General features: G+C 46.0%; 1 protein-coding gene across 1 annotated transcript in view; it reads right to left on the reverse strand.

The window, feature by feature from the left end:
- MAN2A1 (mannosidase alpha class 2A member 1) overlaps nt 1–8,925 on the reverse strand; it is a 183,694-nt gene extending 174,769 nt beyond the window's left edge. The window contains exon 1 of the mRNA XM_074995242.1: nt 8,383–8,925. Coding sequence (XP_074851343.1) covers nt 8,383–8,517 — 135 coding nt within the window. The 5' untranslated portion in view covers nt 8,518–8,925. The remainder of the gene's footprint in view (nt 1–8,382) is intronic.
- Nucleotides 8,926–22,864: the final 13,939 nt, after the last annotated feature.

The raw sequence follows: 22,864 nt of genomic DNA on the forward strand, positions 1-22,864 counted from the left end.
AGATAGGGTGCTGGGGCAACTATTTTCTTATCAACCTCAGAGAGAGCTTACTGCAAGTACATCATCTTCTTTCTTGTTGAGGCTGGATGGAGTGAAGAGTTGATATTAATTACCAACTGACTGGTGACAGAATTACGAGATATGAAATATACCAGGAAAAAATCTGATGGGGACAAAAATAATGCAGCACCCTGCCATTTTCTACTGTTATACTTAGAGGAGGAAAAAAAAGTGAATGCTCTGCAATTCTAGACCAAAATATTTTTCACCTAGTATCAGAAAGGAAAAATATAGAGCTTGCTTTTGGCCTTGCTGAGTTTGTTAACAGATGTGCATCTGCACAGAATAGTTAGAAAGCCCTGACTACAATTTAGTTTGTTTGGAGGGAGACAGAACCAGAGAAAAGGGCCCAGAATGTCTGCATTAGCAGATCTTCTTCACTGGTATAAGTGTTTTTCTATTGTAAAGCATTTAGGTTGCTTTTGTACATAAAAATTTGGGCTTTAGTGGATGACTACTAAAGCAATAGGCCTATCTCATGATATTTACCTGATTACATTTCAAATTAAGTTTACATAGGTGTTAATGTCTTAAGGTAAGAAACAAAAAGAGTCATTAAACAATTTTGGTGTGTTAAAGATATCCCATGTATATTTTTAATGTTTTCATTTAATGCCCATGTCTTTGATTTATTCATATAGCTGTTTTCAATATGCCCCATTGGTATGTTTAGTAGCTTGAGTTGTTAGAAAGGATGATAATACATGCACTCCAAAGGTAGTGTTAGTTTTCTTATTTGATGTTTAAATAAGAATCTTCAGCATTGCTCCTTGTTAATTATCCCTTATTTTAATCTCTTTCTTCCATATCTATAAACTATTTTAAATACATATTTATATCTAGTTTTTTTTGTTTGTACTGGTGGTAGTCATCCACACGCAACCTCAATATTGGTGCTGCACATAAGAAATGCCAACCTGCCCGAAAGAAAATTCAGTGCCCCCTAGAACGGAAAAACGTTAGAGGGAACATAGGCCAGGAGAGAGCTCTCAGGTGACAAAATAAAACCACTTCCAACTGGGGGCAGTATGTTCATCACTGGGATTAGAGCTATCCATACTAGTGCTTCTTGCCACTGGAACTTATCATTCAGAAGGGTGTTTTTTCACACCCGGAGTGAAAAAATTTTAACAAATGTTTTTTCTAGCTATTGCACTAAGCCATAGGTCTCTTGTTTAAATTCTGACTTGTTTACTTTGAATGATTTGCACCATGAGCACAATCCCTCCCCCGGGTAAGACAAAATGGCCTTTCTGACTCCCCTGTATGTGCTTTTCCACTACTTTCAAACCACGCAATAGCAGTTCCTTGCAATCAAGTGGAAGACTTTCTTCGTGATTTTATAAGCTTTTCAAGTTTGCCTCTATAACTTCTTTTGCAATAGAATCTGTGTTCATTCATCCTAAGCTAACCATTTCTGAATACTAAATTTTAAAACCTAAGTTTCTTAGCATAGTACTTCATTGCTATTCACTGCTTCAAAGAATGTAATATGGCTGTTGCTCTGCCAATATTTCACTTGTTTTATCGCGTTTACAAAATGTATCATGACAATGACTAACATTCCATGCTTTCATATAAATACAGAGTGTACCTGCAGGATAAAGGTCTACACAGCATAATCGCATTCTAGAGAGCCATAAAGGTTACGACTCTGACACAAACAAAAAATCCACATGTCTATGACAGAGGTGTTATAGAGAAAAATAAATGTAGTCCCATGCCCCCTGGTGGTACAAAAGAAACATCTGAGACCAAAAGGAGCCCGCTTTAAAACAAAATCCAGACTCTAAGCTATACCTCAACCAGGAAACATGCCCAGATTCATACCCTGGAAATCAGACGCCAGTCAATTCAGCTGTTTGCAGGTACTTCGATCCACCTGCATGGATCTAGTTACAGAACCATAATCTTGCATTTTTTTCTACAGTTTCATTTTAAAATGACCTCCATATTTTAAGATGATGTTACAGCAGAAGGAACAATAAACAAATTTAAAAGTGAAACTTGTAAGATAGCAATACAAATTATTTTAATATATTACATTTAGAACTCTAAAGAATCATCTAGTCCTATAGCAAAATATTTCTTACTTTTGCAGGTGACTAGTGCAACACTACAATATTCTACTTAGCCTCCCATTTGAAGCATTTTGCTCATTTTCCCCTTGCCTCCCTCAAACAAAAACTATTATTTGCTCACTATTAAAACAGGTACGGCAGCCCCCAACTATAGGTAAGTCTGGAAGATTGCTTCCATTGTAATCTTATGTTTCATTGTTCATAACTTTCTAAAATTTTCCCTTTTCAAACTGTTTTCCAAGTTCAGTTTCCAACTTGAGAGAAATTATTTTAAATGTTTAAGGAAACATGGTACTACTTACAGACATTTGAACAGTTTTTGCTTTTTAAAAATCTATATAGTTGAAGTGGCTTGAAATAGCCAGTTGAAGTTCAGTGCATAAATAGATCCTGTTGAGAACTTAGTGTTCTTGTGATGTTTATTTTTCATTAGGCTATGTTATGACTTTTTAAAATCACGCGTGCGAAATGTACTTATGTACAACATTTTACATTAAACCCAGAACAGTGTGGCTACTGGAGCCTATGCTGCCCATACTTGTCTAATTTGACTGTACAATCAAAAAAATTTACTTGAAGTACACACAAGCTTGAGATGTACTCAGCCCTTACAAAGGGTATGAAAGAGTTGAAGTATTTCAGTAGGTTAACCACGTTAGTGTGCTTTACAGGAGACTATGAGCTACATCAGTGTTTCTTAAACTTTGAGACCACAGGATACCAAACAATTTTTTTAATGCAGAGCACCTATGAAAAATTTCTTCAAAAAACTGTTGTCTGATCAAAAAAGCCAAACAGCAACATATACAGCAAAAGCAAAATTAAGTAATTTAATCAGGTATCATAGCAATGAAGTAACACTGTATCTGGTTTTAATAAGAGAAAATATATACTATCAGTGTATTTTTCCAAATGCTTGCAGCACACCTGCAAATTGTTCGTGCAACACAGTTTAAGAAACACTGTGCTATGCAATTCCATAGGTTTGTAAAAGAGAGACTCCTTCCCACAGAGCATTAAGCATATGTTTATGGAACTCTTGCAGTAGTCATTTGAAGAGTTTCAGATTATTAAATTGGACGGTGCTATTGTCAGTTGGGGGTGGGCCTATTTTTTGGCACAACCCAGCAGAGTTTCAAAGATCTGGCGAATTACACTCCTTTTTATGGTATTCACTCTTACAGCTTTGAGAATACCATGATTCATTTATTATGCTTGTATATTTCAGTACTCAAAAGTCAAGAAATTACAATTTTAAGGCTACATGCACCAAACACCTCAACTCTTCTCTTTCGGGAACAATTCCTTAAACAGGTGGTACCTCCCTCATCCTGCATCCTCAGGACTTGAGGGGTCCGGAATGAAGGGATTTGCTGGATGAGGGGAGGTCAGGCCAGCTGCCATGGAAGGGTGCAGCCTTTGACTAGTTTCCTAATTCTTGGACTGCCCCCTCCCATCAAAATTATTGCCCACCCTGCCATACATGATGAATCAGAATTCAGATTTATGAAACCTTTGCTTTTGCACTTTGACACAGGAATATTCAATTGTGCAGCTTTCACATTTTCTTAATAGAATGATGATTTATGTAAAAAGCTTTAAGTGTAAATTGTGTGTCTAGGACGGTAAGCTTTCATAATGATTTTTCGGTAGCCAATCAGGCCACAAGAATATGCATTTAAAAAGATCAGTAGTGCAATAAGTATCTTCATTTTGTCTTTTCTTTTGATGTCTTAGGTTTTAATAGCTGAATAGAGATTCAGAAAAATCATGCCTTTGACAAACTTACTTACTTAAGAGCACTTCTAGTGCTGAAAGTCAATACAAACTTCATAGGTAAAAATCACAGACTGAATAGTTAACGTTGTGGCTTATTGACTCCTTACTAAGATTGAAGCTCCACTGAATTCTTTGTTTCCTTCAAATTTTCTACCACTATACAATGGTGAGCAGAGAATGTTGGCCCAAATTTGAGCAAAACTGCATGATGAGCAATTTGCAAACTTTGCCCATGAAAGGAACCTTGCCCTATGACTTAGCGCACACAGAGAAACAGTCAGACTCGTTCTGTGGATACCCATGTGACTACAGCGCTCCATCCCTTGCCTACTGACTAACTTCAAATCAAGATAGAAACCTATACAAAACAGCTTAAAAATGTAGTCTCTGCAGAGTGACTCTCTAGCTGGATTTTGTAAAGAGAAACTATAGCAGTTATAAAACAACTTGCAGAGAGGAAAAAGCCAGAGACTAGTCAGGGAACTCTGCAAGGGAGGGTCCTAGAGCCTGGACCACAGCTCAAGCCAGTCTGTCTACGTTGCAATTAAACAGCCCAAGGCCCAGGACCCGGAGTCAGCTGGCCTGGTCAAGATGCAAACTTTTATGGACCCCTGACTTCAAGCTTCCTGAAAATGACAACTAGCTGCAGATTAATGCAGTAAAAGAAAGAAGTTCTAAATCCTAGGACCAGAAAGGCTACACCAAGGGTCTGCAACCAAAAGAGCGAGAAGAGCCATTCTTTCAAATTCAGTTACAAAATCAATACTTCAAGAGCCGCAATGCACGTGAATACGACACGGTCCTTCATAAATAAATAACCTCAAACCATATTTTTCATCACCCCTATTTTAAGAACAGCCCACACACAGTGATTTGTACCAGTTACAAAGTTTAAGTTACTTTCACCCCTGGACTGGAGAGCAAATAAGAACAAGGAAAATGCTGTGCCTGGGGATAGGCTTTTAAGCAGGAAGGAAGAATGTCTGCATCATCCCTCCATGCCCCCCTCCCCCCCACCACTCCCAGTCTCTACCCCAATTCACCCCCAAACCCGCCTCTCATCTCCAGGTTCTACCCACCTCAGTCCTGAGCCCCCAGATCCACCCCACCATGCCCAAGCTTTATATCCCATCCCTCAAACCCGCCCCTCCCATCCCTGGACTTAACCCTTCTCAGCCCCAAGCCCATCCCTCCAAACCTCAGGATTAACCCACCTCAGCCCCAAACTGCCCTCCAGGACTAACCCATATATGGCACTGGCTGGGCAGCCTATGCCAGGCAGCCATGTGTGCCCAGCAGAGGGAAGGCTGGCATATAGGTGTTCTGCTCATGGGGGTGAGCCAAGCCTCACCTCCTGGAGGGGTACAGCTGCTTGGGTAGCGAGGCGAGTGAAGGGCTCTCTGCACCTCCCTGCCCTGCTACTGCTGAAATAAGGGAACTAAATCCAGTTGATTTAACAGCCAGATCACTCCCAGCACCCTGCCAGCCATTAAATCAATTCAATAGAGTTCAGCTGTTTCAGAGGCAGCAAGCAGGGCAGAGAGCCACAGAGGAGTCAGCAGTGGCAGCCTCCAGAGCCACAAATGACTACTTAAAGAGCCACATGCAACTCAGAGCCACAGGTTGCCTGACTATTGACAGGCCTGGGGAAGGAGAACAAAGAAAAACTGTAGTGTAATGTAAAGGTAATTGCTACCTTAAATTCTGGTTTGATCTAAAATGCACAATACAGAACACAAAATTCTTACATGTGATTACTTGCAAAGATCTAAATTTCTCTACCTGAAGCATAGCCTCCGCCACAGGGGGTTGAAGGAGAAAGTATCACAATTCACATTACTGAAGGCCTGAAACTTTGAAATATCCACACAGTTTCTGGCCACTGCACAGCTGACAGAGGGCTGGAAAAGTTAGTGTGTGCCTGGTGAATAGAAAGCTAATAGAGAGATCTAACCCATCAGTTTCTGCAGCAGCTTTCTGTTCTTATAAAATAGCGCTCTAACTTCCAGAAGACAAACTTCCAAATGTTAATACAATATAATGTACTGTGTCTGACCCAAACAGTATGCTGCTACTCCTTGTTCTTCCAAACTGAAGCAGCAACATGAAATCGACGTGAGGTTGGTCAGTTTAATGCTATACTGAACCTGACAGCAACAGCATGCTTTACAAATCAAGTTAGTTGACACCAGGACTGTTGCCATTAAATCTTGCTTCATGTCTTTTCCCTCACATTCTCATCTTTCTTATCACAGCCTCAAACTAACATCAGGCACAAGTTACTCCCACTGACATAAGTAACATAGCTTTTCCAAATTACTGTTACTAATTGCTACTAGCATTTTCAGCTTTCAATGCTACTATTCAGAATGCTGTGGACAGCAAAAAGAAAATATTTTCATCGAACTACTTTTGCGGGAAGATATCTAAACAGCAGAAACAAGAACTTCAACTGTTCGCTCATAAGGGCCTAAACTAGAGAATGGAAAGTGATACTTATATTAAGAAAGAACCACTTCAGATGTTATTAGCAAGAGCATAGAAACCAATGTCCTCTCCCCTTCACAGAAAACAAGATATTTTGGGATTAGGAGCCAGAACAGATCTGTGGCAACTATAAATTTAAATACTTGCTAGCCAAATGTTAAAACAAGTGAGACACAACCCACTGGTAGGAATCCCCAACACTAGGATAGCAATTGCAGACAGTGAGCATTCCCCACCAAATTTTTCATATTCTCTTGTATTTCCGACTATTTTTTCTGGCCAGGAAAAGGAATGTTTCTTTTTTGTCATTTTTTTTTCTGGGTGGTAGCCATTTATTTTGCAGTACTTGCATCTATCACTCCCTTCCGCTTTCTTCCAAAAAAGTTTGCAGTTAGACTCTGATCCATAACTTGAAATTTAGAGAGAGGCTTTTAATTCCTGTTCTTTTTGGTTTACTACTATTTTCGTTTTAGCAGTAACTGAACTATTAAGACATTCTACTCAAGAAATATTACATTTTTATTTTTTAAAAATAACTCATCTGACAATTCACCTGTTAATTTGAAGTATCTTGGAGTCAATGTTTTGATTTGTTTCTGGAAATAGTGGAAAATATAAAAACACAGTTTGCCTTTTACTTAACCTTTTGTACTTTCTTGACAGGTTACCGTAAAGGCAACAGGAATATTTATCATTCCAAGACATGCTGTCAGCATTCCGCTGTTATACAAAAGAGTGAGGGAAATGAGTTGTTTTAAGTGGCGGATTGTAAAGCACAAGACCTTACTCAAAAAGCATTGTTTCTTTTAATTAAAACAAAAAGAAATATTAAGATGTCTTTCAGATCTCTATAGTGGTCAGAACATTTTGATTTTCCACAACAACATTTCTTGGCTTCTTTTTCCAGTTTGATTTATTGTTTTTAATTTACCTGCAAGATACTCATTTAGAAAGACAAAAGGTATCTCCAACATCAACAGCAACAAAACCTTTAAATTTCTCTCCCACGCTAGCACCAAAAAAGAGAAGGATTAACAAATGCCCTTGGTTACGTTATATTCTTTATGTAACTTGGAAGTACTATTGGTAACTTGAGGAGGGAGGGGAGAAACACAAAATTAGATTTTCTTTAGGATAGAGCTACCTGTTGATCCCAATAGCTGAACTCAAGTATAAATGAATAATTAGTTGAATTTCTAGCTCTAAGTATCCAGAATAAACCTTGTGGCTGTGATTCCACTTAGGAACCACAGTGAATGGAAGTTCGGCTTTTGGATCCTAGAAACGTCTTGTTTGCCCAGTTAACCTTGGGGGTATGACAGACATTTTATGTTACCCAAGTTACATATCGGCTGCAAATAAAAACATTGAGAAGTCCCCAGGGTACGATGTACTCCTCTCAAACCGGTGCCTTGCACCTCAACTAAACCCAAAACCCAAAGCTTAACAGCTTCGTTTCCCTATCAAATATCGCAACAGTTCACACCAAGAGGACCTCTCCGGGGACTTTTACTTTCACTACTACGCAAAGCCTTTTGGAAAGGAAGGCGGGTTTTGTTAACGCCTTGTTTGCCAGCTCCGCATGCGGCTGTGACCCCCCGAAGCCAGTGACACGTCAGATGGGTGCCTGCACTCAGCAGGGACAGCACCAGAGGGACACAGCTGCAGCTTCAGACCAGCGCTTGTAATCCGAGCTCCCCTCGGACCGATCTCTTCCCCCACTCCCCGCAACTCCCACCCCGTTAAGGAAGCAGCGGCGCCCGGCCCCGCATCCCGCGGAGCACGCTGCCCTTACCTTGCCCGGGCGCCAGCCCCAGGCTCACACTGGCACTGAGGTCAGTGCCGTGGTGCCCCCGCGGCCGAGAGCCCCCAGCGAAGCGCAGAAAGCTGCCAGCTGGGGTGGGGGGGCGCGTCCCACCTCCGCCCAGCGGCGCCGGGGGAAGGGGAAGTCAGGCACTCGCTCCCCGCCGCTCACCTTGGGGAAGGTGCCCTCCCGCCGCGGGCTCTTGGGGTGGTCGAAGTGGCCCCGGTCCAGCATCAGGTAGAGGGAGAAGATCACGACGCAGAAGATCGCGCTGCCGAACACCGTGAACTGCCGGCTCAGCTTCATGTCGGCGGGCAGCGGGGCCCGGCCGCGCTCGCCCAACTTCTGGGGGCGCTCGCCCGCCCCGCCACGCAGGGAAAAGTTTGCAAGGGCCGGGCTGCCCGGCAGCGCAGCGGGGCTCCGCGCGCCACGGCCCCCACTGCCCGGCCCGGCCCGGCCCGCCGCTGCCTTTCCGAGAGGTGCCCGGAGCGGGTTCCCCACCCCCAGGCGAGCGACCGCCGAGCAGGGAGTGAAGGGCGGCGCTGCGAGACCAACCCTGCCCCGGCCCGCCCGGCTGCTCCGCTGCCCCGCGCTGTCTCAGAGCGGCGCCGAAGCCCCCCGCCACCGCCTCCCGGCGAGAGCGCCGCTCCCCGCCGCACAGCGCTGGCAGTAGGGACGGCGCGCGCGCTCGGCTCTGGGAGCGCGGAGCCCCCAACCGGGCACCACCGGCCCCTGCCGCCGCCGGAGAGCAACGCGCCCCGCCCCCCGCACGCAGCGAGCGGGGTGGGGCCTGCGTGTGACGCGCCGCCAACGAAGCGTCCACCCCTCGGCCCGTAGGGGGCGCGACCGTTACAGGCGCTCCCGCCCACCGGCGCGCGCGCGGGAGAGCGGGGGCGGCTGGCGTAGGCCGCGCGGGGGCGCGAGCCGCGGTGCGCTTCCCCTTCCTCCCCCCGCCCAACTCCCGTCCCTGCCCTGCGCGTGGCGGCTCGCAGCCTTCACAGTAAGAACGTGACTCGGCTGCCGGGATTCCCCCCGTGCGCCCCCGCCTTCCTGGGGCGGGCAGGGCCTGGGGCTCGTCTCCCCTCGCCACTCTCTCTAGCTCCCTGCTTGACTTTGGCTGAACCCGCCGAACGTGCTGCCCCCCCACCCCACCCCCACCGCTGAGATGGGACCGCGGGGTCTGTCTGCGCGGGGCTGCCCCCTGCTGGTCCCTCCCTTCGCACGGCCCCGCTCTGAAGTTTCTTTCGACTTTGTGCATCTTGAACTGCAGCTCAGCGGGAGCGGAGCTGTTTCTGAGCGCGTCCGGGGGGAGAAACGCACTGCTGCGGGCACGGAGGCTCTGGGCCGTAGTTCCAGTGAGAGAGGGTAGCGCCTTTCTGCTTTGGCGCAGGGCTGTGAAATTAGGCAGGAGGGTGGTTGTGCGTTTGGCCATGTTCGTGAAAATTCTCCCCCATTCTAAGCCTCTGGAGGAAAAACTTCGCTGATGTTCTGCGGGGCCTTATTACAGCTGAGCTGTGTCTACACTTGCATTCCTCTTTGGAAGGAGGCATGCAAATGAAGGAACCCAAAAATGCGAATGAGGCACTGTTTTACATATCTGGCACCTCACGTGCATATTATTTTGAAAGAAGAAAAGCAGCGGAGACGTGGCTTTTTTGAAATAATCCCAATCTTCCAAAGTTTTTTTTTTTTGTTTGAAGAAGAAAGGTTCTTTCGAAGATGGGGAGCCTTCTTCTGTGGAGCTCATAGGAATAAGGGGATTTCAAAGTTGGTGGAGTCCTTTTGAAAAGGACCCCCGTCTGGATGAGCCGCGCGGGAGCAAAATGTAGCAGTTTTAAAGAGCCGTGGCTGGCATATGCTGAATATGCATTTCAGCACCTCATTAGTAATCTTCGATTTGGCCATTTGCATGGCCATTTTGAAGTTTTGTGACAGTGTAGACATAGCCACACAGTTTGCGTGTCAAGATGGCTTTGTGTTTTCCAAATAGAAATTCCCTGGCAAAAGATGTCTCCATCCCTTTCTTGTGGGAGTTCCATATGGAGGATAACAAACCTAATGCTGCCACTGACTCTGCTTGGGTGATAAAGGCAGTTGCTGTACTGTAAAAGATGCCAATCGTGCTAGTGATGCCTGTGCAAAAGGACACTGCACTTCCATGTGCTGATTTTTTTTGTTTTTTGTTTTCAATTTCTTTAAAATAAAAAATTAGGAAATTACAGGTTGAACCTCTCTAATCCAGAACTCTCATCTGGCAACATCCATAATCAGGCATAATTTTAGTTCGATGGACATGGGCGTGGCCAAGATTCCCCTGCTCCCATAAAGTTTGTTTATAAACACCAGTCCAGGCTTTCAGTGTTCTGTGCTGTTATTTAGCTATAATTTCCCTTTAAATATCTTCTAAGAGCCCAATAAGCAGTGGAAGTGTTGGTAATGCTGATAGACAATATTGACCTTCAGCTTGGAAACTATGGAGATGAAAGATGCTGATTTTAACCATCTTAATTCATACGTAAGAAGCACAGAAACAGTGACAGCATTCATCAGCATGAGCAGTGTTACAGTGACAAAGTTATCGGTACAGCTGAAGTGTTTCTAGAGTAACTCAGCCCTACAAAAATCAGGTGCAAGTCTTCTCAAATTGAGCACCAAAGGTAGTTGACATATTTGGCTTTAATCACTGTGTCTGAGTTCCACTGTGTGCAGATAAGGTCATTCAAGTTTGCAAATAGGTAACATAAAATGAGATTATAGAAAAACACATAAGGAAATTGACGATTCAGTGCAAATTTTGGAGAGTAAATAACCTGTAGTAAATAACCCATGTGGCTGTACAAAATGGTATATTAACTAGTCACCCATTCAGTGAACACCATCTTTCTGGATTATTGAAGGAGGTAGGGGACCTGTAGAAAAAAGACTACATTATCAATTAATTAAAGATTATATCATAGTGCATATACACAAGGGGTGTGAAAGAGAGACCTGTGACATGCATGATTATGTGTTTATGTTCAAATCTGCGCTCTAGTTACAGAGATTTTTTAACAGTGAAAACTAGTTCATCCATGTTTACTGAATATGTAAAGTTTTGTTTCTAGAGGCTGGTGGGAAATGTATTTGTAACTATTAAGAAACTATTCAAAGGCTTCTCTGCACTTCACAATAGTGTGGACTATGGGAGTTTTGCACTAAATGCCACCATATAGAAGCTTCCAGTGCAAACCAAGAAGTACCTAGTTCATGTTAAAACTAGCTAGGCACCTTTTAGTTCATGCCAGCATCTACAATGGGCAGTTAGAACAAAACACCTAAATAGCTTTGAAATTCACATGCTTGCTGGCCGCAGTGTGGGGCAGTGTACCCATAGCCTAAATAATCTTCATATCTGAGGGAAGCTATCCATAACAAGCTACGGTAGGAGAGAACAAATACACAATACAATGCCTGAGTGGGTTATACAAGAGTATATCACATTCTAAGTATTGTGGATAGTAGCATAGTATTAACAAAACTTATTAAGAAGTATGTACCACCAAAACATCAGATGTCTATTTTTTCCATTTCAATATATTAGTTTCATTAAAGGATAGCAGTAAATCAACTGTTTCTGTGAGTTACGATGCGTAAGCCTGCTTTTTTAGCAGCTGAGTGGTTATATAGACAGATTGTGTCAGTCTTTAGCCAGGATGCCGTGGTATAAGCATAGGCCATTACTGCTAAGCCACATAAATAATGATCCCTGGCTACTTCTTTGAAAACCATAATAGCCTTCAAAGATTAACCTGGCAAGAGTTCTCATTCATCTTGACTCTTCACGTTTCTTGTATTAAGCATTTATTATTAACACTTACCTACCTTTGTAGGTTGAATTTTACAATAAACAGAAAAGCTAAATACCTTCCACCACAAAATATTGTGTGTTTGATGGTTAATTAAATGTAAGAATAAAAGGGTGAATGATGGAATTTCTAGTTGTCCAAGGATCTGTTCCCAGAGTTTATGCTATATATTTTTTCTTGTTTGGGGGACACAAACAAAAATCACTGCCTTTCTGAGGTTTCTTTGAATACTATTTTTAAATATTTAATAATTGCAGTGTTAACCAAATGAAGAACAGCACATACTAAACTAAAAAAATATAAATAAGATATGGAGAGGTGCATCATGGAAAAAAATCCTGAGAGGTGGCATGATTATAGATAGTGACTTTGCACAGTTAAACAAATAGTTACAAAACATTCAATAGAATTCGCATCAGTTAAAAAACATTTTCCAGATTGCACGTCCCGCTGGCTCTAACAAGTTTTGATCTTATTTAAGCATATCTTCTCTTGGAAAGTGGACCTGATATAAGAGAGGATAGGAAGGGAGGGGTTGGTTGTTTGAAAAAAAAATCATTGTAGGTTGTTTTTTTCTCAGCAGCTCTTCACGTTCTGTGCCAGGCTGTTTCATTTTCAATGCATCAATTATTTTTTTCTGTAACAACTGAATAGTATTTAAGGTGTTTGGCAGCTATTCTTCAACAGTTTACTTGTGGTTTCTGGTGTTAATGTGATGTATTCTCAATTAGATTAAATATATACACACATTAGGCTGCTTTACAAAATGAGCTCAAAGGAATTTGTAAGGGGAAACTTTCTAGCAGACAGCAATATGAGTTTGTCTGGTTTTCTTTACTCTGCAATACAAGCTTTACAAATTACATTATCAATTCCCCAAAAATAGTCTTTACAGAAAAACTTAAACTTACTTCTGGCTTGATTTCTCCTCTCTTGATGTTCCGAACTGCACATTAACTGGTGTTTGTGGGCCACATCCTCCGTGACTGAACAGACCTTTTCAACTCTGGCCCTCCCCTTGACTGAGACTCCCTCTTTAAACCCTCTTCTGAATGTCCCCCCACCCACCCACGCATGCATCTGAAGAAGCGGGTCTTTGCCCACTAAAGCTTATGCTCCAAAATATCTGTTAGTGTATAAGGTGCCACAGGACTTCTTGTTACTTCTGGAATGTAAATCAGATAAATCACTTATTTGAATCCAAATGAAAACTCTGACACTGATGAAACAGGTGCCAGCTCATGTCAAGTTCCCTAGGCCGCCCTGAACACTGACAGGTACCTAGCTGGAAATCAGTCTGGCTCACCTGTGTGTTAACATTGTTAAAATAGATGTTAAGTCTATAAGAATATCTTTAGTCTTTATGAAGTGCTTGTAGGATACTCCCTTTTAGAGTTGCCACGGGGAAGAATCAGCTTAATGAAGTGCTGCATATGCAGCACAGCACTTCGTTAGTAATCTCCCGACACCCTACTTACTGTGCTCCCTTTGAAGTTGGGAGCTAGTGTAGACACAGCCTAAGGGAGGAGAATAAAAATCCCTGACTAGAGTGAATTGCATCACTATCCTGCACAGCTCGCAAGCAATATGATCTGCAGTAGCTTGCACTGCTATGTGGCTTTGGGAGAGGAGGGCAGGACCACCACCTTCTCCCACACAAAGCAGTTCAGCACTGACAAAGAGTGCATGGAGAGAGGCTGTTGCATGTGACCCAAGTGAAGAATCATTAAGTTTATCTTGTGGAAAGGTAGACTGGAATACCAAAGGGACAGTGCCTTTGAGTCCATGGTTAGACTGCTATAATGCGTATGGAGTTCAAACGTTACTTGATTGGTGAAATCTAAGTATAGCACTTGCAACCAATTTAGGATTTGTGCCATGGTTTGTAATAGTTTGTCCTGAGGCTGGTCTCAAGTTTGTGAGCCACTCCAGATAGTTTGAGAAAAACAAGCATGCATACCTATACGCCACATGCCCAGAAAACAACTGCATTGCCCACATAAAATACTTACCCTGCATTGAATTTGTTGATAAATAGATTGTTTCAAAATATAGCAATTAACTTTCCAGGCATTAAGGTCTGGATTGTTCATCGAATCATAGAAGCCTATAGCTGGAAGGGACCTCAGGAAGCCATCAGGTCCAACCCCATGCCCAAAGCAGGATCAACCCTAACCAAATCATCCCAGGCAGAACTTTGTCAAGCAGGTACTTAAAAACCTCTAAGGATGGAGATTCCACTACCTCTCTAGAATGTTAGTAATTGGTCAAGTGAAGCAAGACTTTACAATCAACTTCATGGTATTTCCCTGTTTGTTTGTGTGTATTGTGATACTTTGGAATACTGCATCCAGGCATTTTCAGAGACCTGGTCTATGCTTGGAGGTAAAGTCAAATTTAAGGCTCTATGGTCGATTTTATAAACTCTCTGTCCAACCTGAGTGCTCAATAAGTCGATTCTAAGTGGTTGTAACACTGACTTCTGTACTGCTGACTTTCCAATGAAGTTACTCGAAAAATTGAATTTGCAATGTTGAGCTAAAACAGTGTAGTTTAACCAGGTTTAAAATCTATTTTATAAGTCCTGGAAACTGTCCCACAATGCCCCTTGATGTGTCCTTTCCTGTCATTGCCCCACCCTCTGCTGCTTTCTCAGGATTTTTTATTAGATTTCCTTTCCTCTCTGGCCAGTGTGGTGAGCAGACATGTGGATCACATCTCCGCAGCACACCTTGCAGCCATGAGTTCCCAGGATAGCAAAAGAGCTCCAGCATGGAGCCATCAGGAGATGCTGGACCTCTTATCAGTGTGGGATGAAGAAGCTATTGTGAGACAGCTCAAATCCAGCAGATGGAATGCTGATGTTAATGCCAAAATATCGTGAGGCATGGTCAAGAAAGGTTACAACAGGAACACTGAGCAGTGCCGTGTGAAGATCAAGGAGTTGCGTCAGATGTACCAGAAATGCAAGACAGCCAATGGTCAGTCTGGGGCATCTCTGCAGAAATGCTGATACTATGATGAGCTGCACACTGTTCTGGTGACAGATGCAACCTCTCCCCCAAAAAAGTAGTATCGACAGCTCTGGTCATGGGCAGAGTGCTGAAGCACATGATGCTGAGGAACTGTTGGCCAACAGTGAGGTGTAGTCCAGCTTAACCTCATGCCCTGAAAGCCAGGAGCTGTTAATTGACCTAAAGCTGGTAGATCCCATCCCTGACCCTCTAACTCAGGAGGTGGCTTCAGAGGCCAACCCGAATCCTGGAGAGGGCACTTAGGGGAAATAGTAGCAGAGAGGAAGCTGTGCTAGTCTATACACTATCAAAACAAAAAGCAGTCAAGTAGTACTTTAAAGACTAGCAAAATAGTTTATTAGGTGAGCTTTTGTGGGACAGACCCACTCTGTCTGAAGAAGTGGGTCTGTCCCACGAAAGCTCACCCAATAAACTATTTTGCTAGTCTTTAAAGTGCTACTTGACTGCTTTTTGTTTTGATAGGGGAAATAGGATTTTTTTTTTACTAATAATAGTAGGTTGCAATCGTGTTGTGGTGGGTCTATGCCCCTTTCCCTTAGAATAGCTTGTTAATGTGCCTGGGGATGGAGTACAGATCCTGCTTGGACAAAAAGCTGAATGTCTTAGACAGGCACTTGTGGATTTCCATCACGCGATTTTTGGGGAGACCTGACTTATTCCTGCTTCCACAGTAAGACACCTTACCGCACCAATCCACAAGTAAGTGATCTGGAATCATAGTGCCACAAAGCATTTTTGCAAATTTTCTGACATGATAGCAGGATAGAACGAGCAATCTTTCCTTATCCCTTTTCCTTAGTGTAATCAGGCTGATATCTTATTTGGCCACCTAGAATGCATGGGAAGTTTCATGAATCACTAATGATTTTTTGCCTGGCATCCTACCCAGTGCAGAGCAGACTCATGAATCTCCTGGTGCAGTCACTTTAAAATCCAGGACAGGCATGCAGTTGCGCACACGGCAGCCCCCTACCTCCTTTGGATCTAGCAGGCAATCAGACCCTCCCTTGGTTCATGTGCAGACCCACAGTGACTTTTAGTGATTTTTCAATCGTTCAGCAGCCTCTTGGGAATTTAAAATATGGGCACTGCTTTAAACAGAATATGCTTCCCCACCCCCCGCCAATGGTCCAGTGTTCCTGGAACATGCCGCGCCATCCCTGCATGCTGCATCACCCCTCCCCCACACCCCAGTGTTGCTTTAAAAGAGGTTTTTTTCCTGTGAAATGAGAAACTGAGAACAGCTTACCATAGTGTTGACTGTAAACCTCTTTCATGGATGAGCTCAAAGCATTCTGCTTGGAATCATGCATTCTTCTGTCTTAAATTAACAAGAGTGACCTTGCAGTTACAATGTGGTCTTCAATACAGACAGGTAACCATTATTTCTCTGACTATGTGACTATACACATATTTCTAAATTTGTTTATCAGCAAACGACCCTGGGGAAAGACTAAGGGCTTACAGTTCCACAGATAGCTAGATCCCTACAATGTGAGGGAAGAAAAAGACCAAGCACGATTTGTTGCAGAACAGCATGCAAGCAGTTTCAAAAGAAAAGAGTGAAGCTAGTGATTAGAGGAAGCAAATGATGGAGTCACAACAACAAATGCATGAATCAATCATGTCCTTTATGGGCAAGCAGACAGGGTTACTGAATTCTGAGATAGAGAAATCGCAATCGGACATCTCTATTATGAGCGGGCAGACAGAATTAATTACCTTGCTGCTAGAGTTAGCGATTCATGCACACACACACCCCACAAATGTCCATTACAAGACCTCCTACTTGTACCCATTACCTTCCCCTTTTAGAGGCACAGCATACCCATGCCACTCCAGGCACCATCATTTTAGGCCTCCCTCAAGGCAGTCAGCCTAGTGCTCTGCTCCTGGCCCTGCATCCCCCAGTCACTCTATGCACCATCAGTTTAGAGTTTCCTCAACTAACCAGCCAAGTCCCATGCTCCTCGCTCAGTATCACCATACAGTTATTCCCCACCACACACACTTCAGTACTGCATCCCACCACACATTCAGCACCCTCCTCTCATCGGGGACTTAGAACAAGGGGGTAAGGCCACAGAGGGCCCAGATTCCTAGTCCCAAAACTTCAACACCCACCAGAAGGCTACCCTTTAACTACCCATGACCTTAGTACCTGGTTTTTTTTCCTATACTACCCCACACTCTTCCTTTAGGGCCCCCTAAATAGAAAAATTATATTTTGGAAAGAGTTTTATTCACTGGTTAACATGCTTTGGGGTTTGGTGGGTGGCAATAGTTGTGTCACAATTTATTGGGGGGTGGGGTTCATAAAGGGCAAGGAAATAGCACAGTTGGGTGGGGGGGTGCTAGTTAATGCCCTTCACCCTCCTTCACAAATGTGGGTTTCAAGGCATCCCTGATTTTCGGTGCATCTTTCTGGACTTTCCTATTTTCCCTTGGGGTCAGCTGCTGATAATTTCTTGACAGCCTTGCCCACCTCACACACAGTCATGAAACTTCCCCACTTGCCTTGCAAATGTTATGAAGAATACAGCAGGCCCCAATGACCATGGTAGTGTTCACTTCATTGAGGTCTAAGAAAGTCAGAAGGCACCTACACCTCATTTGAAATGACCAAAGGCACATTCTACCACCATTTTGCACCTGCCCAGCCTGTAGTTAAAAAGCTACTTACTGAAGTCCAGGGCACCTATGTAGGGCCTCATAAGCCAAAGGAACAAGGGGCCAGCTGGATCACCCAAAACCACTATGGGCATTTCCATTTCCTCAATGTTAATTTTCTGACCTGGGAAGAAAGTAGCACTGTGGAGCCTTCTAAACAGACCAAAATTGCTAAAGATCTGCATGTCTTGTACCCTTCCTGACCACTCTACATTGATATCGGTGAAGCGACCTTTGCGATCCACCAACACCTGCAACACCATAGAAAAGTACCCCTTGTAGTTTATGTACTCGGAGGCCGAGTGGTCTGGTGCCAGGATGGGGGTGTACATTTCATCAGTGGCCCCACTGCAACTAGGGAACTACATGGCAGCAAATCCATCCACTATCTCCTGCACATTCCCCAGAGTCACTGTCTTCCACAAGAGAATGATGTTGATTGCCTTGGCTTCCTATATGACTACAGCCCCCACTGTAGATTTACCCATTCCAGATTGATTGCCCACTGACCAGTAGCTGTCTCTCCTTCACAATTGACTGAACCAGACTATAAGATTACTGTACATATTGTAACCAGGGACATGAAACGACTATGTATAGCACACTGATCTGAAATTAAAATAATGTGGTCAAGACTGTAGGCAAACAGTTTCAGTTTGATTTCAAATCTCCCAGTATTTAGCGCAGAACAGCTGTATCCTGAAGTTAGTACATTTGACCTCTAGATAGGAATGAGAACAGATTTGCCAGTAAGAAGATAAATGTGTGCCAAATTGTTATTGTTGGAGGTAGCTCGCTCTGTTAAGGTAACATAGCTGACTCTGATATAAGATAAAATAAGTATGTTGTCTCTGTGGTGTATGAAAGAATCCCAGCCACATGAAGTAAAACCTGTAAATAATTTTTATGGGATTTCTGGAGAAACTGAACTCTTGTTCTGGAGTTCAGATCTGAGTTTATGTTCCCTAAGAGCCTGATCTAAAGATTGCTAAGGTAAACGAAAAAATGTCATTTGACATCAGTGGAGTTTGGATGACCTTGTCCTACTTGAAAGTGAAAAGAAACTAAAAAAGGAGCTGGGCTTTCCCAGTAAAGGAAACTGGGCTCCTACAACTGACAACTTCTTTTTACATTCTATCTGAGAGAAGACAAGGTAAGTTGAGGAAGGAGGGCTCGTTGAGAGGCCTCGCTACCTTTTGGAATTGTTGAATTCTTCCTACTTTGTCCAGAAAGACAACCTGAGATTTTCTATGTGATAATAATAAATGATAGATTATCAAACTTTGATGCAGGCCCCACCACCATTCCCCAGGTTGTGGGTGCGTGCAGCGCACTCCACAACCTGGTCGAGAGCAAGGGGGAGGCATTCTTCCAGGGCTGGGCTGTGGAGGCTTGCAGGGCTGACGTGCAGCCACCCGCTGCCCCCAGTCGCCAGGTGGACCGGGTCCGGGTCCGGGAGGCCCTGCTGGCCCATTTCAACCAGGCCGCAGGGTGAACGCTGGCAGGCCCCCCATTGCACCCCCCCCATCCTCCACAACACTCCCTGCCCCCACGCCCACACCACAGAGCACCCAAGAGCACCCCCCCGCCTTTTCTTGCAAATAAAAACGGAGCTGTTGTTTTTGAAACCAAAAACCGGCGATTTCTCTTATTATTCATACAACAAATATATATATATATATAGAGAGAGAGAGAGCAGAACAAAAGGGGGGAACTATTTACATGGGGGGGTAGGTACCATATAACAGAACAGGGGTGTAACACAAACTTTATACAAATATATATGGGGGGATATGTACAAAGGGGGGGGCCCACGTCCTGGGCCCTGTACCCCTCTACTGTCCAGCGCCCGGGGTTGGCAGGCGCGACCCTCACCTCGGCCTAAGCCCTGGCCGAGGCTGGCTGGGGGCCGGGCGAACCGGCAGGTATGGCCGGTGGGTGTCAGCAGGCCCCAGGTCCCCCTCGGCGGAAGGCCCCCAAGGTGGCGGACGGCGGTCGGAGCAGCGGGTGGAGCGGCGGGCAGGGCGGGCAGAGTGGCGGGCGGCGTGGCATGGGGGGCCAGGTATTCCGCTATGCACTCGAAAGTGCACATAAAGGCCCCCCATGCCTCCTGGCGCCAGGCCAGTGCTCACTCCTGGAGCTCCAGCCGCCACTCGTCCACCCACAGGCGCCGCTCCGACACCTCCAGCTGACGCCGGAGGGTCGCAAGCAGCTGGGGGCCCGTGGCTGTCCTCGGGTGGTGGTGGCTCCACCATCGGCCCCATCCTGGGGCTGGTTGGTGCTCCACCGAGGGGCTGGCCTACTGGGATGGCCCCGGTGGGCTCTCCGGGACCACTGAGACCTCGCTGGCGCTCTCCGGGCTCTCCGATGGTGCAGCTGCGGAACACAGGGAGGGAAGAAGAGTGGATACAGCCATTAGTGTGGCCCCCGAGCCGTGGCCCTTGTCTCCCCCGCCCGCTGCTGGTTCCCCATCCCTGTCCCCGGGAGATGCTGCTGCTGCTTATGGGTGTCTCCCCCCCTCCCCGCCCGGGGGACCCTAGGTTCCGCTCCCCCCATCCCCAGGGATGGGGCATGGCACTGTTGTGCTGCGGGGGCAGGGGCTGATGCACTCTTCTGAGGGACATGCCACTGCTGTCCTTGGGGCCATGGTCATCTGGGCATGTGGAGGGCCCTGGTCATGTCTGTTGTCCCTGCCCCTTAACCCCGGGCGTGTGCACCGGGGGGGTACATACCTGACGGTCTGCTCCCACGGTCGGGGGACACCCTCTGGGCGGACGCCCTGCTGGAGCTGCGGGACGGCAGGACAATGTGCAGCCCCCCATCGCTGGAGGAGGATTCCCCCTCCTCCTCCTCCAGCATCCCAGGGGTGGGGTCCTGGGGGGTCCCCTGGGGTGTGGGGCTTGCCTCCGGGCGGACTCCGCCTCCGGGGCCTGCTGGGGCTCATCAGCCGAGGTGTCAAGAGTGGCTGGCGGGGAGGAGGTGTACCGGGGGCCCAGGATGGCCCTGAGCTCCCTGTAAAAGGGGCAAGTGGCGGGGGCAGCCCCAGATTGGCCGGCCGCATCCCGGGCCCGGGCGTAACCCTGCCTCAGCTCCTTCACCTTACTCCTGTCGTGGTCAGGAGTGCAGGCAGGGTGACCCCGGGCAGCCAGGTCCTCAGCCAGCTGAGCGAACGCATCCGCATTCCACCTCTTGCTCCCCATTACCTGGAGCACCTCCTCCTCACTCCAGAGCCCCAGCAGGTCCCAGATCTCGGCCTCCGTCCAGGAGGGGCCCCGCTGCCTTTTGCCAGGCTGGCTGCCAGGCTGGGAGCCCTGGCTCCCCTTGGGGGGGGGTGCCCTGGGGGCGCTTGGGGGGCTGGCGGGCGGCCATCGCAGCAGGGGTGGTGGCTTGGGGCTGCAGGGAGGCATGCAGGCTGGCCGCGTGTCAGTGCTGCCACCTGCACACACTCTCAGCGTCCTGCACAGGAACGCAGGGGGCTGGGAGCTTCAAGGGGCCGCTGCACGCGGCAACCATAGAGCTCAGGGGCTGGAGAGAGCGTCTCTCAACCCCTCAGCTGATGGCCGCCATGGCAGACCCCGCTATTTCGATGTTGCGGGACGTGCATCGGCTACACGTGCCCTACTTCAATGTTCAACGTCGAAGTAGGGCGCTATTCCCATCTCCTGATGGGGATAGTGACTTTGATGTCTCGCCACCTTACGTCGATGTCAACTTCGAAATAGCGTTCGCCACGTGTAGATGTGGCGGGCGCTATTTCAAAGTTGGTGCAGCCACTTCGAAGTAGCTGGCACGTGTAGACGCGGCTATAATGAGTCAACTTATAACAAAGACCCCCTGTATCCCCCAAAATGTTGGACAGTCTCTAATCCCTCCCAAAAAGAAAAAATTAGCTTCCCCAGAAAGCACTGTATGTGATTGATGCTGACCAAGGCTATGTTTACACTGCAGTCAGAGTTGTTAATTGCTGCTTGAGTAGATATATCTGTGCTAGCTTAACTCTGTTTGCACAGCTAAAAATAGCACTGCAAATGTGGTGCCACTGGCATCAGTAGGTCTGCCCAATCCATCTGACTCAGCGTTGGGCAACCTGCAGTCCATGGGCCACATGCAGCTCATTGGGGTTCTATGTGCAGCCTACGCACACACATCTCTCTACTCTATACCCTAGCTCCTCTCAAGTACTGGGGGCCCTGTACTTACCCATTCTTCCCCCTCCTTCCCAGCATTTGTGGAGCATTGTGAATTCGTGCCCCATCCCCACTCCTCCCTATCCTTCCCAGTGTTGATTCACAGCATCCAAGCTCTAGGAGGAGTGGGGAGGGGGTTCAACAAAGCCAATTCATGGCGTTCAGAAAAAGCTGGGAGGGAGGTGGAGGAGAATGGATAGGAGTGATAAGGGGCAGGGGCAGGGGCAGGGAAGAGGCCTGGTGGACGTTTGAGAGAAGGACCGGTGGAGGGGTGGGGCCCAGAGTGAAAGGAAGGGTCGAGCAACCCCTGGCAAAATGAGAAGGGACACACATTTGAAGGAAGGAGACATGTGAGGTGCATGCTGATTGAATAAAACATTGTGAGAGCCATGTGCTCTTTGTGTTACTTTTGCTGGCAATTTAATTTGTCCCTACGAATGGATCACTTTATTGAAAAGGCATGATGGAGAAAGAGCATAAAGTGCAACTCTTGGGGTTATTATTAGTGCACATGCCTGATTTCAATCTTGTAGCCCACTGAATTGAGGGAGGTCCATTCATGTGATGTACTCACCAGCCTTTATTGCCCATCAATGCTCTGGATACATACATTACTAGTCTGTACTGTGGTCTATGCCACACATCTCCACTGCTATTTTTACCTTTTCATAGATAGCATAGGGCTTGACCCCATGACCTTGGCATTATTAGCTCTAACCAACTGCTATATGCTCTAACCAGCTGCTGTTTGTAGTGTACTAGCTAAATTAAAGTCATGCAGACAGTCCTTCCCCCAAAACAGCAAATCAGCCTAAGTCAGAGCCATATGACTCCCAGATGTTGCCTTATCCCTCTTTCTAGCTCCTTAATGAATCAAGTGATGTGTCAGGCTGAACAGTGGATGGGAAACATGAAC

This window comes from Carettochelys insculpta, chromosome 5, assembly GCF_033958435.1.
Source record: "Carettochelys insculpta isolate YL-2023 chromosome 5, ASM3395843v1, whole genome shotgun sequence".
NCBI classification, from domain to species: domain Eukaryota; kingdom Metazoa; phylum Chordata; order Testudines; family Carettochelyidae; genus Carettochelys; species Carettochelys insculpta.